This window comes from Periophthalmus magnuspinnatus, chromosome 20 (genome assembly GCF_009829125.3).
Source record: "Periophthalmus magnuspinnatus isolate fPerMag1 chromosome 20, fPerMag1.2.pri, whole genome shotgun sequence".
Classification (NCBI taxonomy): domain Eukaryota; kingdom Metazoa; phylum Chordata; class Actinopteri; order Gobiiformes; family Gobiidae; genus Periophthalmus; species Periophthalmus magnuspinnatus.
This window is the reverse complement of record NC_047145.1, coordinates 14,851,570-14,873,842: the sequence shown is the minus strand read 5'-3', so window position 1 is coordinate 14,873,842 and position 22,273 is coordinate 14,851,570. Positions and strand designations below refer to the sequence as shown.

At 38.6% G+C, this 22,273-nt stretch overlaps 2 protein-coding genes across 13 annotated transcripts in view; one reads left to right on the top strand and one right to left on the bottom strand.

Annotated features, from left to right (window-relative positions):
• The window catches only part of si:ch211-285f17.1 (sickle tail protein), a 114,537-nt gene that overhangs the window by 59,001 nt on the left and 33,263 nt on the right, over positions 1–22,273 (bottom strand). The gene's annotated exons all lie outside the window — the stretch shown is intronic.
• Positions 16,462–18,108, top strand: LOC117388421 (P2X purinoceptor 5-like). The gene has a single exon (XM_033985966.2). It carries the CDS (start codon positions 16,494–16,496, stop codon positions 17,793–17,795), a length of 1,302 nt encoding a protein of 433 aa, XP_033841857.1. The 5' UTR covers positions 16,462–16,493; the 3' UTR covers positions 17,796–18,108.

Sequence of the window (22,273 nt, the reverse complement as noted above, 5' to 3'; positions counted from 1 at the left end):
GTATGTGTCCCACGGCTGCAATTAAAATAAGGTTCAAGGTTTAAGCCGATTTAAGTCCCCACCAGGTGTGAGGGAGAGAGTGCCTGACCAGGTAAGTATGATGTCATAGTTTTGAAGTGCTATATATATATGACTAAACAATGTACTGTGTTTGTCAGCTAAGTTAGTACCGTTGTCACAATAGTAAAGTTTCAAACACGATTTCAATACCAAGAATTTAGATAGTATAATATAGTTTTTAATTCAATCAAAAAGTTGTTTCTCTATGATTACCGTGTGGTCTTGCTAGTTCTGATATGGATAATCTATTTTCTGTATTGATACTTGTTCAAAGAGCCTCTAGTTTTAGTATTGATTAGTTTTGACAACCTAGTTGACACACTGCAAGTTTCCAATGTTTAAAGTTCAAATTCCTCTAATGACATGAGATCGAGCAGTAGATCCATACCAGAATGACATGATTTTATTTTGCAACAGTTGTTACTGCATGATACACTCTTCCCTGCCTCTTTGCAGCCGCTGATGTCAATCTTTCTCAGGTCAACTGATTTGTCAGATTTCACAACATTTGGCCAAACATCAGCTTCTGCTTTTTAATTACCATTTGTGCCAGAACTTCTCAGAGCATCCATGTCCTTGGCTAACACCCAAAGCTCCTGCAGATTAGTGTTCAAAGAACTACTCACTCCCGCTACAGTGGCACACATCACAGCTATGAGAACGATACTGCAAACTGAGATAGTAAAAGTATATTTGCGAATATTTTATGCAGTGATTGGAGTAAAGCTTGCTGCACTGTTGGAAAGGAGGGAGCCTCTTCAAAACCTCAAAGGAGTGAATGTGGAGTGTGCAGCTGGTCCATACAAAATGATGAAGAGTGTGAGGAGAGAGAGAGACAGACAGAGACAGAGGAAGAGAGGAAGAGAGGGAAGGAGGGAGGAAGATTGTAAGAGAGAGAGAAGAGAGAGAGGGAAAGACAAAATAGAAAATTTGCTAACAAACATACATTTTAGGAATAGATTTGAGAGTACAGTAGTGTCCAGTGATAAAGGTGATAGAAACACAAAGGGAGTATAGAAGTGGTATCTGTAAGTACCTCAATACAGTACATTCATTTTTTTACTGTCTTCTGTTTAGTATTTCATAGTTTGAACACCCATGTTAAGTGTCTTTTTTTTACACTGTACAATCTTCAGATCAAATGCTTCTCCAAACCCATTTCCACTTTTTGTTGCGTCATTAGACCTCTCTGACCACTGCCGATCTCTATTAGCGACCGCCATTGCTGTCGGGGGCATGCTTTATGAATGCACTGGCAGTAAATCCAGAGCAGAGAGTTGGGTAATTAAGTGATCCTAGCCGCTCCACAGAGAGTCCTCCATCACTGTCCCAGCTGACCACAGTAGATGAATGTGTCTGGGGCTAAGAATACAAGACCTCTTCATCTGAGCTACTACATTACACACGGTCACTATTATGATCCCTTATCTTCATGTTTCATAAAGATGATTGGCACATGGCACTGGGCATAGACTGTATAAAGACGCGGACTAAGGGAGTGTGACGTCACCCATAGCGTTCGGCTCCAGTCAAATGAGACTCATCGAGGCTGGGGGTTATCAGGTCGAATTTGGAGTTCCATATTAGGAATTCTGACCACCAGCATCATAGCAATGAAAGAGCATGGACATAATAGCAAAATAAAAGTACCAGGATCACGTAGAGCAGGTTAATACAAATTTTGTTTTATGTTTAGTTCCGAGTTGACACCTTTTGTTGTTCTTGTAACTGCTTTTGTATGTGACACTTGGTTTCTACACTGACAAGTTGTTTTGCTCTTGCTTTCGTGTGGGTTACGGCCTACGGTAGCCCTTGTGTTCAGAAAATAAACAAACAGAAGAAATTCAGCGTGTTTCCTTACACCAGAACGCTACAATATTATGGGATGGTCAAGAGTAGATTTTAATGAAGGCAGCGTTTGTCTGCTATAAAATTAACTATGACAACAGTGGAACATTATGTTATATTTCAGTTCCGCTGCTGATTTCCACTTGTGCTACTGTTCATTACCGTAAATGTCATTAAGTAGGTAAAGAGCAATGGGCATGTACGTTTGAAGCAATAACACTTGAGAGAGAATAAAGGTTACTCAAGCATATATGACTAATATGCATTATAATACAACTTTGAATGGGTAAACGAAAAGGGAAACAATTATTATATGCAAGTTAGAAGCTCTGAAAAGAAAACTTGTGTCTGAGTTCTTGTAAAGGTCTCAGTAGTACTATAAGTTGAAGCTGTAGAGCTTGGTGTATAAAAAGTGGAAAACTTTTCAAACTTTCTGCCTTTACATTTAATTAGACTATTATTTATCCACTTTTATTCAAGTAACAGTACAAGAAATACTTTTACTTCTGCTTAATTATTAAAATAACAAAAAGTATACTTCAAGGTTACAGTCTTATTTATCTTTGCATATGGCCTAATACTTCAAGTTCAACTGTTTGAACTCACATGACTTCCACAAAGCTAACATCTATCTACACAACCCCTCCATTCCTTCAGCTTCATTACATCCACAGGCAGATAGATTTTAGTGTGGCTAACCACCCTCCTCCACCAGCTAATGGCTTTAGCATGTGCATCCCAGCCCAGCGGCTCCAGTGGTCTCGCTTTTGCTCCGATCTTGGAAAGCCGGAATGAAGTGGGCCCATTGTTGTAACGCATTTGGAAAGAATAAACACTTTTGTCAACGGAAGGAAACTTGGAAACAAAGTGCTAAGAAAAGGTGGTAGAGCACAGGGGAAGGGGAAGGGGTGAGGTGACTGGAGGTAGAGGCCCGTATCCTGACCGAGTGAAAAGCCAATGGAAATGCTCGGAACGCCATGGAACATTCCGTGGTGATGAATATTAGTGAATATGAGGGTGGGAATGGAAAGTCGGCTCAAATCAATTACCAGTCATCGTATCCCTTAATTTGATGAACTACGTAATGATAGGGTCCCACAACCGCCCTATGAATACTGCTGTGTAAAGAGGTTTTGCACTGATTTATTAAAAAATAAAAAGTCAATTCAAAACTTGGAGAGCACACAAACCAGTATCCACCAAGTCATACTGTAGCAGAGGTGGGTAGTTACGTTTCCTCACTTACATTTACTTGAGTAACTTATCAAAGCATACTTTTACTCCTGCTTGACTAATTTATTTATTAATTTATTGGAGTGACAGTACTCTTACTTGAGTAAAAGTTGTTGTTCCTCTTCTCACTGTGAGTAAGTCTACAAGTGACAAAAGCTTTATGTTGACAATATGAAATACTTTGAACATTTGTTTCTTGCTGCTCTACTTCAGATATGACGTACTTTTTCTAATTTTTGTATTAGTCCATACCAGATTTTGTGTGTTATTTAATGTTTTGTCCTTCAGATTACATTTATTTCAAATTATAAACCATTTACTCATTTACTCTTTAAGTTACTCTTACCTGAGTAGCAGTTTTCCTTTTAGCCTTAATTGAGTAATTTCTTGGACGTCTACTTTGTACTTGAGTAATATTATTCTGATGTAACGTGTAACATTTTATACTATATTTATACTATACTGTTTATATTATATTGTTTCATATAGCAACACTTTGCTTTGGTGTGCAGGCTACAATGGAAAACAGCTATCATGTAAAAGTATTAAAGTATCCCCAAATGCCTTGGGAATTTTCAGACTTTAAATGAAAACTATAAATATAATGGAACACTTTGGGAAAACGAGCTGGAAAGAAAAGTAAAAAGTAAATGTTAAATTTTACAAGTGGCCTCATATAGGAGTCTAGGGGTGGAATAACAAGGTATGGAAGCTCTGTCTGGGCCAAAAAGAAAAAAAGATCCTGGCACAAATGGGGTATGTAAAAGCAAAGTGTGAGTGGATTGTTTCAGAGTGTCAGTAATGTTTTTATAGCGCGGCTTAAGTGTGCGCAGGTTGAACTAAAACAAACAGCACTGCCCAACTTCATTACACCAGAGAAGAACACCTCCCAGGCAAATGAAACCAGGATTTAAACATATTTCACACGCTCAACTGCACACACAAGACCAAAATAACCATTTATTTACTACAACTTAAGGTTTACATACTACATTTTACACATATATGACACCAGGACTGGTTACATACTACAAAGATCTGATTTAATACCTTTTTTCACTATTTTAAGCTGCTTTCACACTTGTCCTGGTTTGGTCCTGGTCATATCCCATGTCTGTGCCTGATGGATGCAATTTGATCCTGTTCTAGTCTTGGTTTAGTTCTGATCTTGTTCAGGGTATGCTCCACGTTTAGTCCTAGTTCAGTCCCATTTTTGTGTGCAAATGACTTGCATATTAATAGCTAATAGACAACAGTAAAAGAATGTAAAAATAATTAATAATGCTTGGTTATTTTTAACATTACTGTGGAAACCAGCTCTTGCGTCATTTGGCCTAGTTTGTGATTATAATAAATTGTCGCTAATTCCCAAAATACTTAAAATCCTATTGGCTCTACCACACCTCAAGTTCGATGTGGAGCTCGCTCTCTCACAAATCCATCTTCAACCCAACACTTAAGTCCTTAATGTTAAAAGTGTCTATAATCCCACTTGAATTAGCCCAGAGTAAACGTGCATGTGTCAGTACATTGAGACGTTATGGTTGGTTACAGAGAGTCTTATTGGAGTATTGGAGTGTGTCTGTTTATCAGTCGGCACAGGATGGGGCTCTTCTAAACATGCCATGTCAAGACACAAGACAGATCTCTAAAAAGCTCAAGCACAACTCAGGTGGCCGCTGTGCCTAGAATAGTCCCACTCTAAGAATAACATCCTCTGTATGACTGAAACACGCTGTTGGAAGTATTGGAAACTTTGAAAATAGTGTGTAAAAGTTTCAAAATGTGAGGGGTGATAGCAATACTTAACAATTATTCACAATTAAAAGTATCTACATTGGAGTTTGAAAATTGATCCAACAAAAATGAGCTTATCCAGGGTATTGGAGAACTTCCCCAACTTACCATTCATGTCACCTATGAAACACTGATAAGTTTTGTAACCCAGAACATGAGATTGAGTACAAGCATTAAAAAATAAAATAAAATATCTACGTAAATCATCATCATCTCTGACAAATGATTTAAAACGTCCAAAATATAAGATAATGATCCACCGGTGTCACTAAAGCCACTATCTTCATTAAAGTACTAGTCACAAATATAACGAAAGCCTGATTAATTTCATCATATCACATCAACAAACCCCATAGTTAACACAAAAAGCCTGTTTATCCGATTTGGCGTATGACATCGCCAAAATGAAGTGTATTGTTCTTTTGCAGCGGCACGTTCAAACAGAGCCTTCATCTGTTGGGTGGAAAAGGATTTGGCCTAAGCCGGGGTCATGGAGCTGCTGTAGGAGCCAATTAATGAGGGAGAGATGTGAGATGATTATGTTCTGCCATCATCACCTCCTCTATTAGGGTGCAGCTGTCTACACAAGAGACAGCTTAGGTTTGGGGTGGTGAAATGACAGTGAAAAACTTTACTTTACTTGAATTCAGTAACTAGTTTTAACCACAAAACTGTTTCTTACTATGTGTTCTCTCTTATTCTGTATGCCATCCAGTGAAAGGTACCGGTATCCAAGCCCGTGATTGTTTTTTGGTAGAATTTCAGGTAAGAACATTGTGGTACCATGAATGCCAGTCATTTTGTGCCATACTGGTTCAATCATATGCCTTTTCCATTACTTGTGGTGTTATAACAAGTTATTAATCTGAAAACTGAAAACTCAAAACCACAAAAAAAAAAAGTCTTTAGCAACTAGAACCAATATTGCGGCAAGTGGGGGTTTTGTAATGTGTCTCTTTCATCTGCCTATTTCAATTACGTGCCCATCTTCACCGTAGCAGCAGAATCATCAGCATCTTCAGCCTCTACATCTTCTCCTCTTCCACCATCACCAAGAATTACTTCATGAACTGCCACTCCCATGTATTTGAGCAAAAATGGCCCAGGGACAGATGTATTGTAGTGCTCTTGATGTCAAAATATGGCCACTGTGTGTTGTCTGCAGAAAGCGTTTATTATTATTTTTTATAATCAGCAAGTGTACATTTGCATGCTAGTTGTTCTTAGCTTTACCATGATGAGTGTTGTGCAAAGAGCTCATAAACTCATCACTGTCAATAATGGACACATCAGGTAACTCAGGAATAACTTTGGACGACTGCAAACAAATTCAAATAAACTATAAATAAACTTGTTTTTTTCACATTTTTAAGACACTACAATCAGGTAAGGCAACTTTAAAGATGCGCACAAGGCTTGTCATATATGCATAACACAATAGCACACATTGGACCCAACCATGCATATAACTGAAACAAGGTTTTGGCTCCTTAAGTGCTCCATGAGAGATGACAATGTAGAAATAAGCACCTGGCTCTGTCTCTCTATCCCTCCTCCACCTCCTTCTGAAGCTTCATACAGTTCCTGGGCCATATGCCACTAGCACAGGTGTGTTCCCATTGAGCTCCAAGTCCCACTGCAGCCATCAAAACACCCACTGCCAAAGTCTGTCATCTGCAGATCAACACATCATCATGTCTGTCAGGTCTTGTAAAGCTATAAACAACTGGTTAAAATCTTAGTCCTCACATCCAGAGACATGTGGTGCTCTGCCATGTGTAAAAACAATATAACACAGTGACTGCACCTCATATGAGTGCACACATCACTGCACAAAGGGCCCCTTCAGAACGCAACTTTCAATTTGTTCACTTTCAGAACGCATGCTTCAACGCACACCAGGATTTTACATAGATTTACGGGATATTACTTAAACTAGGTCAAGTTAGAAATCTTAACATCCAAAATGTACAGGCTTGGAGGAATTGTGCCTAAGTTTGCAATGGCATTTGTGTTCTTATTATATCTTTATCAACAATGAAATATAAGTTACATTGTGTCAATACAGTGGAAATTCAAGGAGGCACAGCTCTGTCTGAGGCGCTGTTACTGAAGTTAGACTTTAATCTGAACTTTACTTTAACACAGTCTGGCCATAGAGAGCGGATTTAGTTGGAACTAACAGCTAATCTAATTTTGTACTCGTTTAACAGTATAAAAAACAGTCACAAGTCACTTTGAGGCTCTCTCAAAAAACAGTATGGTCACAAGTTAGCAAGCATTTTTCAGTTAGTCATTGAACAAGGCTCCTGAGAATGTGTTGTTTAAAAATAAAAATAAAAATAAAAATAAAAATAAAAATAAAAATAAAAATAAAAATAAAAATAAAAATAAAAATAAAAATAAAAATAAAAATAAAAATAAAAATAAATAAAATAAAAATATCAGGAAGTGCTTGCTAATTGTGTGCATTGTGTCGCCACAGTAACTGTTGAACATAGACACGCAGCCCCTCCCAGCGTGAATCACTGCAAAGTATCAATATTTTGTGTCAAGTATTTTGTGTTTTTTTTTTTCTTTTTTCTTCTTTGTGTGTACATCTTGCCCATTTTGCAAAATGGATATCACAACAAATCGACATTGCAATAAGTTTTGTACGTCATCGGAACAAGTAATTTGCTCGAGACAACATATAAATGAGGGCTGATGCTGAGGACAGAGGAGATGTCTGCTCATTTGTCTTTCTCACGAGGTGCACTTTGCCTTCCTTCCTGACGTCGCAAAGTCATCCTGATAAACTGACGGAGCTGGAGACACAACAAATCATTCACATTGAAGAGCAGCATCCGGACACTTAAGCAAGAGGTTAAACAAACAATAGGACTCGTGCTATCCACAGAATCCAATTGTGCGTCCATAATTACATGTCAATTGTGTTTCCGTGGAAGAATGCATGTCTGGAAAAAACATGCGTACTGACTTGGATTTGAGTAACCTGGCTTTGAATTCTTTTACTGGGATATGTGATACAACTTCAACAACAACGACAACTACTACTGCTAATGCTGATTTAATTACTGATTTTGTGATTAAAAAGTAACAACTTAATAATATGAATGGTAAATGCACAATTAACTAATTTTAATAACGTTATTTTTTTCTTTTTTGTGTCAAAGTAAAGGGGTCTCATCCATCAAACAAATAATCTAAGTTAGTAATTATTTTCAAAACTGTCTCAGCTACATGTTTCTTGCTGTTATATATCACTATTTTTATAGGCCAACAGAACTCAAAAATGCTATCACAAGCTACAGGTCACTCGTGTCAGTCCCAAACCCCCTAAAGATGTTCATAAAGTAGGTTGAAGGCTATATTACAAAAAGTTAAACAATAAACATTAACAGGCATCTAATGATCAGAGTGTATCTTTGCAGCACAGCGCAATGGCAGTGAAGGAGATAGAAGAATGTGTCATCTCCCAAGTGGCAAACGTTAAGATCCCCATATTTGGCAACCTCTATTACAACTATATTTACTCCAGGCTAAAAGGGAACTATACATAGAGAAACTAACTCATCATTAGAAGAATAACAAATCCATGAGAGATTGTTTTTCTATGGGCTGGACTGGGGGAAAATGATGTGTTTTTTCAAGTTCAGCCTCTCCTGGCCCTCTCCACTTGGCTTAATTAGATGCAGCCACACACACATTAAATACTTCTCTTTTCTCCCTCATGCACTGAATAGCTGGCTACACTTCAAGCCACCACAAAAACCAAAGAAACTGCAATGCAAAACAGGCCCTATCCAAACCGGCAGCCAACAAAATGAACAATTAGAACAATATAAAGAATGGAAAATTGGTTGGCATGACAACTCCTTAAGTCGAGTAAGGAGAAGTTATAAAATGGCTTACCGTAACTTGTCGGTCAGTTTTTAAGTCAGTTCGAATCAAAACAACCAAGATTCCACTCCCTAAAGTTTTTCGGTTCTCACTTTTGCTGTGTCCCGGCGTTACTGCACATTTCTATCTCTCTCTCCCTTCTCCTCCTCTTCTCCACGATCACCCACCCTCTCGCTCTCTCTCTCTCTTCAGTACTTCCTGGGCTGCTGTTTATGCTCCAATCAGGCCAGCCAAGACCCTCTCCCCCCCTCTCTTCTACCCCCTCCGCCCCCGCCCCCACCCACTTCACGTCAGACAGGGAGCATTGTGTGGCCGGGGGCTTGTCACATGGACTCGTGTTGTGTTTAGCTCTCCACTGAGATTTGCTAACCTCCTGGCACTGTTTGGCATCTGGGTAAGACTACACTGTAGAGAATAACCATAAAGTGATGCATGGTAGAGATGTTATTCAAGTATATTGTGATTGTCATAACTGTGAGGCATAAGCAAAACAATAACTTGAGAAAACTGTGGTGTAGTCAGAACTGCTTTGAAGTTGTATTAATGGAACGGGTACCAGTACTGTTACACTGCTACAGTCCCCTTTCTACTTTTACTTTTGCAATTATCACTTTTACTAATACTACCTCTGCTGTTACTACTACTTACCACTACTTACAACTACTTCTTACCACTACTTCGGGTACTGCTACTACTACTATGTACCACTAGCGATACATATCACCCCAAGTTTCCCTGTATAATGGTGTGGACGGCTATTAATCACATTGTAGGGACAATAATCTGTATTTCACACTCATGGGACCTGCTTCCTTTGTGAGGAAAACAAACAGTTCCCTGTGACGTATACCTTTTATTATTAGATCTACAACGTGATTTAAAGTCCAGATGTGGGTTAAACTATGTTAAAGTTGAACGTTTAGGTTTTGGTTAAGGTTAGTCATTTATATATCCACAAAAAGTATGGAAACCCAACAGTAGAGGTTGACCAATATGGGTTTTGTCATGGCCGATGCTGACACGATTGTTTAGAATCAAAAGCAACTGATGGCTGATTTTTGAAATTTTCATTATTTTCCCCAAATTATGTCCCATTTAAATGTGCTAAAAACTCACCCATAGCCCCTTTTTCTTAGCACAAACCTTTAAGAGAACTGTGTAGTAAAGTTTTGTGCAGTTATTGCTTTGCACTAGTGTTAATATAAAGCTTTGTGAGTACTCTTTAGGCAGCTTTAGAGCTTTGCGCGCTTTGAAGAACTGTTCTATCATTAAAACAGTAAAAGAAAAATGTCAACTGCACAAACGTTTTAGAGTGAAGACGTTTCGCTGCTTCACTCTAAAACATTTGTCCAGTTGACACAATTGAATGTTTCTTTTGCTATGAATCATGCCTGGACGACTGAGGTGTTGCAGATATCATAAAAATATCATAGCAAGTTTTGACATATGCACTATAAAGTTCACATTACCATTACTTCTAAAACATTAATCGGTCTTTATGTCTTTCTTCTAGGTTTACCAGACTTGAAAGAGAGTGGGGGCGTGTCTGGAACTTTCTCTCCAAATCCAACGGCTTGCCGTTACAAACCACAGCGAGACGAGCCCCCCTGAACCTGCACCACTGTCTGCTACTCAAGGCGCCAATGCCACAACAGTCTCCTGTCACAACCTATTCACTCCGATATTTCCAATTCACTGTTTGAGTAAGCCATTTTTCCATCTGAATTGAGAAGGCGGTTGAGTAGATGTGATAGTGGAGTGAAAGGTGAAGGGTCAAAGGTGAGACATGTGAGGGTTCAGGTTGACGGGAGCACACTGTCGTTTTGTTGGAGTCCTGAAACAGGTCCATTATAACATTTGGGGTAACTTGTCAGGCTTTCAAGGAACTGAATGAGTAGACAAAGGCTGAAAGATTCTAAAGTTGTGTAGCTGACTGTCAGCAGCTGTGACGCCTCATTTAGGGTGGTAAGGGTAGCACGTGAGCCAGAAAAAAGGTTTTGAAAAGCAACACCTGTCTTTGGATAACAAGAGTATAGTCATGTCTGGACATTTGAGCTGAACTGAACCAAAAAATAAATAAACAAAAAGAAAGAAAAAAAAAAGAATTTCGTTTGAAGTGAACGGCAACAATTTATACAGACAAAACAACAGAATGGCTTTTTTTTCTGAAATAATTATCCAAATAACAGCACTTTCTCTCATCTGCTCTCTCTCGAGTCAGTCAGGGGCAGATTGTGGTTCGTTCTTGCCAGGTTGAGTTGGGAAAGCATTCATCTTGTTGTTTAGTCTGGGCACCATGTGTTGTTACAGTGGGGCTTTTTCCCTCTCCCTCTGCTGAAGACCCTCCTTTCCTACTAGGGCCCAGACATTTGGAAAAACATGCAATTTTTTTCTGACAAGCGCTGTGATTGTGATTGCGACTTATGCTTTAATATTAGGCGTCTGTTCAGAGGGCAAATTTGTATTCAGAAAAAGACTGAATACGGACTAATAAACAAGCTACATGCATTTCGGATTCTTCTTGTAGAGGATGGTCTAAGGTTTAATAGGTTTTAGGTGTAAGATGGCATACACGAGGTACATCACAGTAGATCAGTTGGTAGTTGTTTGTCCACTCATCCAAACGTTGACCTTCCAAGTGGAGGGTCTACCACCTGCTTTACCTAAAATGTTCCACGGTATATTTTATTGCTCGAAAGTACCTTAAAAAACATGCATTCTTACTGTGAGTGCAGTAGTCTCTGCACAGATCTGACCTGTAACGTGGGCCGGTACAGTCCCCTGCTTGTCTCCATAGAGAAGTTTAATGTGATACAGTGGAACACTTTAGGCAAAGCAATGACACTGATGGGGACAAGCAGATGACGAACTCTCAACCAGAAAGATTACATACTACACCTTTATTTTTCTATTTATTGTGACTATTTATTTTTCTATTCATGGATATTTTTCTATTTATTGTGACATTGCCCTTGCCTTGGCAGATTATACAGTTGCAAAACAATGTGAGGTACATATCAGGAGGACGCAGAAATCTAAAAATAACCTCATATTTGTGTGGCTGTGCAGTGCTGCCTTGATATCGCTGTGGGTCTGGTTGTGTGCACACTGTAAAAACATTTTGACTAATCCCTCAAAGGAAAATGCATTTGTAGCTGAAAAATGAAAGAGTCTAGACAAAAAAGTCAAACCATTGAGGATTTAACAGTGAGAGCAGGTGAGGATTACACCTCAAGCTATTCAAATCTCATTTTGGCATTCACTGTACAGGAACCCGGCGCTCGGAGCAGTCAATGAGCCACCTGCGCGTTTGGAAGAGCTGGTTCAAAACGCACTGTGGTGATATTACTTATGCAGCGAAGTGAATGACACACATTTGTAGAGGAATGTTCAAAATGGGTTTATCTTTGCAAGTTAAAAGATGAAGAAGCGTGCAGTGTGGTGGAATGTACAGCTAGCATGAATCATCAGGCAAACCGTGAATCGGATGACGTGGTACTGTGTCATGTGACCTTTGGCCTTAATAATACAGATGTGTTAGTGAAAAAGCCAGGTGCAGAAATGTATAACAAGCAATGTAAAATAAACACTGAATCAAATATCACAGAATGAAGGAATATATAGACAAAATACAAAAAAAAAAAAAACATTCTTTAGTAACAGATGGATTCTTGGTTCACTGCAGTCAAGTAGGTCAGGGGTAAATGCTTAATCAACTGAGCCGCAATTCTTTATATAAATAGAAAACATACCTTCTAGATGTATTGTTGGGAAAAGAGAAGTCCATTTCTGCAACCTTGAGCTTAGACAACTTCTTCATTCTTCAGTTCAGTGCATATGTAATGGAAGAAGTAGCACAACTACGCTATCCCAAGGACATGATCTCAAAATTTAGAAATCAAAGTTGCAAGATTAATCACAATCAAATCAAAATCAGAATTTGAATGGACACAATTAGCAGATCGCAAAGGCTGCAGTTTACCATAATTTCCTACACAAACAACTAAATATTCTGTCTTATTCTGCATAAAAACTGCCAACCCTGCAGTTTAGATCTGTGCAAATCTTAATGTGACTTGTATTAAATTTGTCAGTTTATATTTCCATCTTTTTGTCTGTTCTTCTATGGATGTGAACAGTATACTATTATCAAAACTGAAAAATTGCAATTAGATATTTTTTTACCAGTTTGTTCAGCCCTAAATCATAGCTGTGAAAATGATTCTTTGTGGAGTTCTTTGTTTACACAGTGTATCCTTCCTGGCTCCGCGGTTCTGTCTTCAGACTCATGTTGCCCTGGTGTGGTGGTTGAGTTTATTTTTCATAACCACATTCTTTGGAGTTCATAACCTCATGTTCTGACCTGAGCACATGTGTGTGTCCAACCGGAGAGCAACAATGAGCGGACAGGCAAAACACAGGGTAATGTGACCTCTGGTGACCCCTGCTGACCTTTGGGTGGAGCTGTGTCCTATTGTTCTTCTCCGTCATGGTTCCACGCTTCAAAGAAACATCAGCCAACCTCTCTATCAAGATCCTACTTGTTTAGCACCATGCAGAGTGACAATAGATTTACAAAGCTACAGCTACTTGAAAACGAATCGTTCAGTATATGTTAGATCAGGGGTGTCCAAACTAGGGCCCGGGGGCCAAATGCGGCCCTCAGACCTTCTGCTGAACCGGCCCAATTGATCATAAGCAGTACTTTTAACAGTAAATTAAACTATTTCTACCACCATAACCTCACACATCAGATTGCATTGTGATACAGGCCTAAGATGAATGTGTTTCAAGTCTTATTAATATACAGCAGCTCTGTCAAAGCTCAGTATGAAGCACTGCATTGCACTGATAACCGGTCTGTGGCCCTCTGTTTCGAACATATTTGCGTGCCCTTGATAAAAAAAAAAAGTTCGGGCACCTCTGTGTTAGATGGAACAATGTTGTTGTTTTTTTCTTGGTTCAATATTAATCATAGGTATTTTCTTTGTATGACTGGGAAATTTGGGGTAATTTTTTGTCTATGTGATAAGATTTGAGCCGTAGAAGGTCAAATGAATATTTTTTATGACACATTACAGACACAAACTAAGTACTAAGGTGTTTCATTCTGCAATTTATTATATTTTTTTGTTATTACAGTTCATGTCTTGTTGTTAATATTGATGATTTTAAATATTTTTGTGGTATAAATCTGCTCTTAGGTTATTGTGGCATAAATGAGTTTCAATATTATCATTTATCGTCTATATTTAATTCAGCAATATATCAAATTTCAAATTTTGTTATTGTGACAGGCGTGCAAATCACGATTATTTTGGGTTATATATATTTCAAACAATTATTTGCATATGGCCAAAATGAGCCTGTAGAGTAAACTTAGACTAATTACATTTTACAAGTAGGCTATGTTTTGTGACACTTAGTCAACTCATGCCCATGCCATTCAGAGCAGTTAATGAAATGTGTTTTAAATTATAACTTTTAATTGCACAGCCCCAAGTTATTGCATAGTGACAAGTTTTGGGTCACGGCCGCAAATGAAGAAACTCTTGTCTCACACATCCTTTCTACACCACTGTATGCTCTCACATGCATCAAAACTGTCCCGTCCCTGTCCTAAAAACTCTGTCCACGCATTGCATAGCTTATTTATGTAATATTATGACTTTATGTGTTTGTTGGACTCTTGCTGGTCCAGCCGTTGATGCCACTGGCTGTATTCTGGTCTCTGAGTGAAGATTAGGAAAGTGCTTTGAAATGGCAGAGGCTCACAAGGGCTTTGGATCATTGCAGGCTGTGTTTATGTCAAAGGGAGCTGGGGTCTGCGGGCTTCAAGATGGACTCCAGCCAGGAACAAGGCTCTGCTCCCTTTTATGTCGTATTAGTGTAGTAAAAGACGCCCTCTAAATGTGAGACAGAAATATACATGACAGAAGGATGATGGAGAAATTGTAAAAAGTATCAAAAACAGTTGAATTTGTGTGTGAATTATCTTAGCAAGTGATACTTAAAATGTGTGTATCCAGTTCTCAGACTGAAAGTATTAGGCGTTCAATGGAATTCAAAGGGATATACAAAAATGCATAACAAAATAAGGAATACCAGGAGTCAACTGGGACTAATCAAAGATGAAAGCATAACTGGTTCAAAATAGGGGCTAAAATGAAACTTCACTGACACTAAACCTGGAACAGTGATACTCATACTTCAATCTCTCCCAAAATAAAAATTTTAAAATGCAAAAGGCAACCAAAAGAATGTATACCAGCAGGGGTCCCCAAACTGCAGTGTTTTCCAGCAGGCTATTTTTCTGAGTACACATCAATAAAAAAACTGAAAATGTAGCAGAATGTGCCATTTTACATTGACTGGCAAATATAAATTTTTAATGTTATTGTTCTGACATTTGAAAATTCCCCAATGCTGTTGTAAGAGGCCAGTCCCAATTGTAATAATCTGAGATAATTGCTGACGATTTTGCTGACTTTTGTCACTAAAATAGGATTGTAAAGATTTATACTTAATTTACTTTTTTATTAATCATAAATTTGTCATAGTGCTCGAGCAATAAGGCTAGAAATCAACAGTCTCTACAGTCTGAACCAAGAATTGTAGCAGTCTGATGTACGTTTAAATATTTCAGCAGACTTATTTTAGTATTCAAACGGAATCCAGCAGCTTCAGGGGATATGACAGAAAATGGGTAGATTTACAGTTGTGTAAGAAGTGCAGGTCATGAACTAGTGGTAAACAGACTAGCCCCCTGTGCGCTCTGCTATTCCCTCTGCCGGAGCTTGTGATGGTGTTTTGAATGCTTTGAACTGTCCCTAACCTCTAGCACACACACACACTCATTAGCAGAAGATGTCTCAGTCTAAGCCCTAAACAGTGATAAGCTTCAGTAATGACCAGTGTTTTCAAATGTCAGCTGGTGCATGACCTTCCACGCAACTACAAACTGCAGCCAAGGCACGCAACTTGTTTTGCAGGTAGTACAGCATTCAGTGAGTAACTACAGAGGGCAGAGACAGTTCCATCAGACCAGTTGTGGGGGCTTTTTCTTAGTACTAGGGGACTTTTTGTTATTTTTCCTGTTCTGTGATTAGATTTGAGCTGTGGAGGGTTGAGTACGTAACTTCTACGACTCATTACAGATACAAAATAACTACCATAGGATTAGGAATAGGATTATTCTACTTAAGAGTAATTGTGTCAGTGTCATGAATTTGTCTAAATATGATCATTTATATCATGACAGGCCTAATAATAGCATGATTACAAAGCACATGGTAACTGTGGTCAGAATTTGGTGTGAAACTTGATAGTATATTCCCTCATGTCACCATATTCCATAGGTTTCAATAAGGTAACTGCAAACTAAAACATAAACAGTGGGAATCAGCAAATAAATATAAAATGTATAAATACAGGCCCAATAAAAATCTAGTACAGCACAAAGTGAAAGTTCAACCAAGCTCATTCAGCTCATTTAACCCAGTCATGTGATCAACACTGTTTCATTACAGACCAAAGGTTATCCAGGAAGTTACAGACCAAAGGTTATTTAAGGAGTTTGATTTCTCGTTGAGCTCAATAGTTTACCAGTTTATAGCAGTCAAAGCAGTCTGCAGCTCTGATAACAAACAGAAATGGCATCTAAGGAAGGCTTTTTCCTTTCTCTCTTTAACTACCAAACCGAGAAATATGTCGTCACTAAAAACAGCAAGATTGGAATATTATACCGACTTTATCAGCTGGCTGTACTGGTGTACATTATCGGATGGGTGTTTGTGCTCAATAAAGGATACCAGGAGACGGAAGAAGCCATCCAAAGCTCTGTTTTCACAAAACTCAAGGGCGTCGCTTTGACCAACAGCTCAGAAACAGGTCTTCACATTTGGGGCGAAGAAGACTACGTAATACCTCCAAATGGTGAGCAAGTCTTCTTTGTAGTGACTAATTACATCGAGACTCCAAATCAGAGGCTGGGGTTCTGTCCTGAGAGCAATAAAGTGCCTGATGGGAGGTGTCTGAAGGACAGTGACTGTGAGAAGGGAGAGTCTGTCATAGCTGGTCATGGAATCAAGACAGGAGTTTGTATAAAAAAAAATGGAACATGTGAAATCCGCGCCTGGTGTCCTGTGGAAAATAGTCTCAAGCCCCAAAAGCCCTTACTAGCTGCAGCAGAAAACTTTACTGTCTACATCAAAAATTACATTCGTTTTCCAAAATTTGATTTCTCCAAGTCAAATGTGCCTGAAACCAATGAAGCTACTTACCTGAAGAACTGCACCTACGACAGCAAACGTGATCCCTATTGTCCGATCTTCCGGCTTGGACAGTTGGTCAAATGGGCCGGCAATGATTTCCGGAAAATGGCTACCAGTGGTGGTACTGTTGGGATACTGATTGAGTGGGAGTGTGATCTGGATAAAGACTCTTCCTACTGCAAGCCACAGTACAGCTTCACAAGTCTGAGTGCAAATAAGGAACACTCAGTAGCATCAGGATACAACTTCAGGTATGCCAAGTATTTTAAAGATCCAAGTGGTCAAACGTTTCGCACTCTGTATAAGGTCTACGGGATCCGCTTTGATATTATTGTCAATGGGCAGGCTGGACAGTTCGGTATTATTCCGACAATCATAGCATTGGGCTCGGGACTTGCTCTGCTGGGGGCTGGAGCCTTTGTGTGTGACATGATCCTACTCTACATGACCAACACCGGCAATTTTTACAGAGAGAGGAAGTTTGAAATTATCAACCAGAAGGATCTGCAAAAGGAGAAAGATTCCAAAAGAACAAGGCGTGAGCAAAGGGCTAAAAAGTCTTCGGAGAAAGAACCTAATTCAACAAATGAAGAGGAGCAGCCCATTGCCAAAACATCGGACTCACACTCCCCTCTGTTGTCATCTCTAGAAGTAGGCGTCACATTCTCCCCACACTCCTAACTTTTGCACTGGGTCCATTTCTCAACAGGAAATGGTGTCAGGGACAAAGCTCATGCACACACCTGGGGCTGTCTGCTGGTACTACTGTCCCCTGGTGAACAGGAATAAAAACAGTCAAATGTAGCCCAGACCCACTTTGCCTCCAGCCCTCAGAGTGAAACAGAAGGGTGATATGCTTACTCTGTCCACTGTGTGGCATAGTTTTGGTCTTTGCTTTTGGGTTTTTTGCTTTTTAGATTCTCAGGTTTTTAGTATTTTGTGTAATGCTATTTTACTTTTATTAAAATAAAGTCAAATAGACACTTAAATTACACACACACACATATATATATAATATACATATATATAATATATATATACATATATATATATATATATATATATATATATATATATATAAAACACACACTACCTTCATAATGTGTACTGATTTGTTTTCATGTATTTAAACAAAATTTGTCTTGTCCTAATACAGACATATTTTATAAGCAAAATAAGTCAGCTGTGTACTTCCTGCTTCTAACCGTAACATGTTTTATTGAGTAACAAGAAGTGCACAAGCATCCGAGTTGCTGTTAGCTTTACTGTGACCGCAAATCTCCTCTCTGGCTTCTAAAAGTTGTGAAACACACTTATAAACTCATTGCAGTGAATAATTAGGATGCTCTGAATTCACAAGCTAACAAAATGTAATGTTAGTTAACTTTGCACTTTCCCTCAGAGCTTCTTTCCTAATCAAGACTCTAGCCACACACACATATGAGCCTCTCAGGTCATAATGAGGGATAACAAATGTGTGGAACTTGATTGTCATTGGTCCTTAAGTGCACTTCTGCTCAATCTGCAGCATTTACATGAATTATTGACGTTATAATATTGTGTGCTCAAAATGCTAGAGGAAAATTAAATATTCATCTGATCTTTTATGGGATTGCAAAGTAGAAATAAACAAATATGACTCCTCATAAAAAGTCCATAAGGGTCATTTTTAACGCTGTGAAACAAAGATGCAAACAAAGATCATGCATTGGAAAATAGTGAAGAATTGTTTCAAAAATGTAAAATCATATCTTGTACATTTATTTTCGTACATATATTGTCATGATCACATTTCAAATATGTTCTCAAGAAACCACTTTACCTTTTGTCCTGGTTTTGGCTCCCTCTTGTGTAACACCGTCTGTTTTCTCTCTAGCTCTCCCAGTCAGTCGTGAAAATTTACAGCATTACATAAGCATAAGCAGACACATGTTCGAGTATGGCTTTGGATGCCCTTCACCGTTGATTTACTACTGTACAAACTACTGATGATGAGAGCCAATCTGACAAATGACCACAAGGTTTAAGGCTGAAGTTTACAAATAATGGCAGCTGGAATTTCTAAATATAACCATTGCAATATGCTTCACTGGAACTAATTTGATTCAGAACTTAATTCTAATACATAAAGTAGTTAAATACAAGACGAACTATGTCAATGGAACTTAGGTTTGCATTTATTACCCATATATTATTTATTATGTTTTTAATTAGCAATCTTGCTATAGCCTGGTACAAACATATTACCTCTTTGTGTAATTCTATATTTTTTATGTGCATTGTCCCTGATAAATAAAGAAATAAACTAGACTAATAATACAATACATACATGTTCTTAAAGCTTTTTAGAGATTTTAACCATGCTATAGTTGTTTCCTCTCACCATTTACTCACCCGAAGTTAATTTTGAAGTGATTCGTGCATGTTAGAGCAATTGTTAGTTTTATTTTCAAGACTCCATATTGCCGATCAATCCCCGTTTTTCACTGCCACAAGTACACACCCACTGCTCTGTAGTTACTTTGTTCTCCAATTTTACTTTCTTAATCTGTGATACGCGCAGGATCTGGCAGCGCTGCTCAGTAATTTTGGTACAAATGAAAAATATCCACTACTCGCTAGAGTGATCACCAGCTATTCATCGGAGGTGCCAACTCTTTCTTGTGATAACATTTAGTGCAGTGCTCCTCTTGGGCTGTGCAGTTTTCTAATGCAGAATTCAGCGGACTCGTTTTAGATGAATATATCCAAATTATAACATTATCCACAGGTGTGATCACAGGCGGTATAAAGAAGTAGACTAAGGAAGCATAAGCCATAGTGTTCGGCTTCAGTCAAATGAAGCTCATCGAGGTTAGAGCAGTTATAGGGGCGAATTTGGAGTAAAGTTCCATATTAGGAATTCCAACCATGAGTATCATAGTAACCAAAGAGCCAAAGCTGTTGAAGATAGCGCCTCTGTTAAGCGATAGCGCCTGCTCCCTGCTAAACCAGTGGCACTTAGCAACGCTGACAATCAAATTTGTTCCTAACCCTACTGGGAGCGGGGATAGAAGGCGCCCGATTTGCCTCGTATTAATGTTCATATCTAGAGTTATAGACACAATAGTGAAATAAATACCAGGATCATGTAGAGCAGGCAAATACAAACATTTTAAGCCCAAAATGACGAGTCTGAAAGCAGCAGTTATAGAGAGGGGCCAATGTAAAGTGAATATATGGAGTCGATGGAGCTGGAAGCGCATCTACGCTCACTTCCTATTTAGAATGTGGCGGCTAGCAGGTTAGGTATATCCATTTATATATAAACTCTATGGGTGTCATAGATTATAGGTATATACAGACATAAGCTCAATAGGTCTGCTTTAAAACAGTATAGTCTAAAAAAAGTGTAAAACTTGCCAATCCTGACTATCAAATTACCTCCTTTCTTTGGATGACATGTATTATTGCACTTCTAAGATGACGCTGCAAATAAAACGCTGGTTAAATCGTGTTAGATTTGAGTATCCCATTTTTCTGTCAAGAATTACATTTCCTGCTATTAACATGAATTCATCTTAAATGCCCTCCTATCCTCTCTCACTCTGTTGAACCAAAACGCTGCGTCAGTCTGTGCCTAGCGTTAGCACAGCCCCCTTTGAAAAGCATGCAATGACTTCATCAGCCAAATGTATGACTCTTTTGAAAAATCCCCGACATTTGAAAGCAGCCAAGAGAGGTACACTTAGATATTAGTTTTCAAAGATCTTCTAAGAGACAGAGCACCACTCCGACTCTGCCAGTGTAGGAAACAACCTTTTAAGCAATAAATTCAACAAACTTTCGCAGTAAAAGCATGGGATAAACAACCAGCTTCATGTACCTCCTATAGCACTGACTTTTATAAACTTGGATATTATTTTTCAAAGATCTGCATCTTGCACTCCACAAAAAAACTGAAAAATTCCGCGAACATTAGCAGTAGGAGAGGCAAGGATAAATGTCCAATTTCACATACTTCCTAGAGCTGACTTTCCACCCAGTGTGAAAGTGGATCTAATTGTATAAGGTGTACAGCTGGGGGCGCTGTGAGCAAAGGGCTGTTCAAATATGAAGTGGAGGTGGCTTACCGCACTTTCCCTCATGTCAAAGGTGTAAGTGTTCTGCATTGTAATTATGTGAAGTGCGTTTGAACCTGCTCAGGATCAGGCAGAGGAGACACCTGAAGCCACAAATAGGAAGAAATCACTGTTTCCTGGCTGTAAGCACAAAATCTTCCAAACAACCATGCTCATTACCCATTTAATTTTTATTTAAAGAAGACATATTGTGCTTATGTCTGCTATATAGTTATAATCTACAACACCCATGGATCACCTAACAAAACAAACAAGAAACAAGTGCACTAAAGTCATCATAACAAAGAGCCGTGAAGTTGATGGCACCTCCTATGGATAGCTGTGCATCACACTAGCGAGTAGCAGATGATTTTTTTTCATTTGTACCACAATGACTACACGACGCTGCTGAATCCTACAGATATCATTGATTAAGAAAATAACACTGAAGAACGGAGTAAGTACAGAGCAGTGGGCGTATGTCAGTAGTGGTGAGAACGGGGATCGATTGAGAATATGGCATCTTGAAAATAAGCGATTAAAGATTGCTCAAACATGCACTAATCACTCCCAAAACAACTTCAAGAGGAAACATGGTTAAAACCACTGAAAAGTAGATTTTTTCCTAAGTCTATTTTAAAGGTGTAACTTTTCTGATGTCAGGTTGCATGCATTCTTTTTGTGAGTGGGATCACCTCTCCACAGATCAGTCCTGTTTGTCATCTTGGAGACAGATAAGTTTAAGCCTGTGGAAAAACTTCTGACAAAGCAATAACATCTCCATGGAGACAAGCAGGCGGTGAACTAATGTCAGTGAGAGCAAGTGAAGTCCTAAAAATTATATAGCTGCATTTGAAGTAGCTGGAGTATTTTCATTTTTATATTAAACCCAGAACTTTCTTCTTTAGTAATCATGTTTACAGTGTTGCTTAACAGGTTTTACTACATTAGATATTCTCATCTCTGCTCTTATACAACACCACAACAATTAACTGTGCCATTACAGCACTAAGTAAGAACCAGCTGGGAGAATTAGCCTGGCTGCGTGTGTGTGCTTTT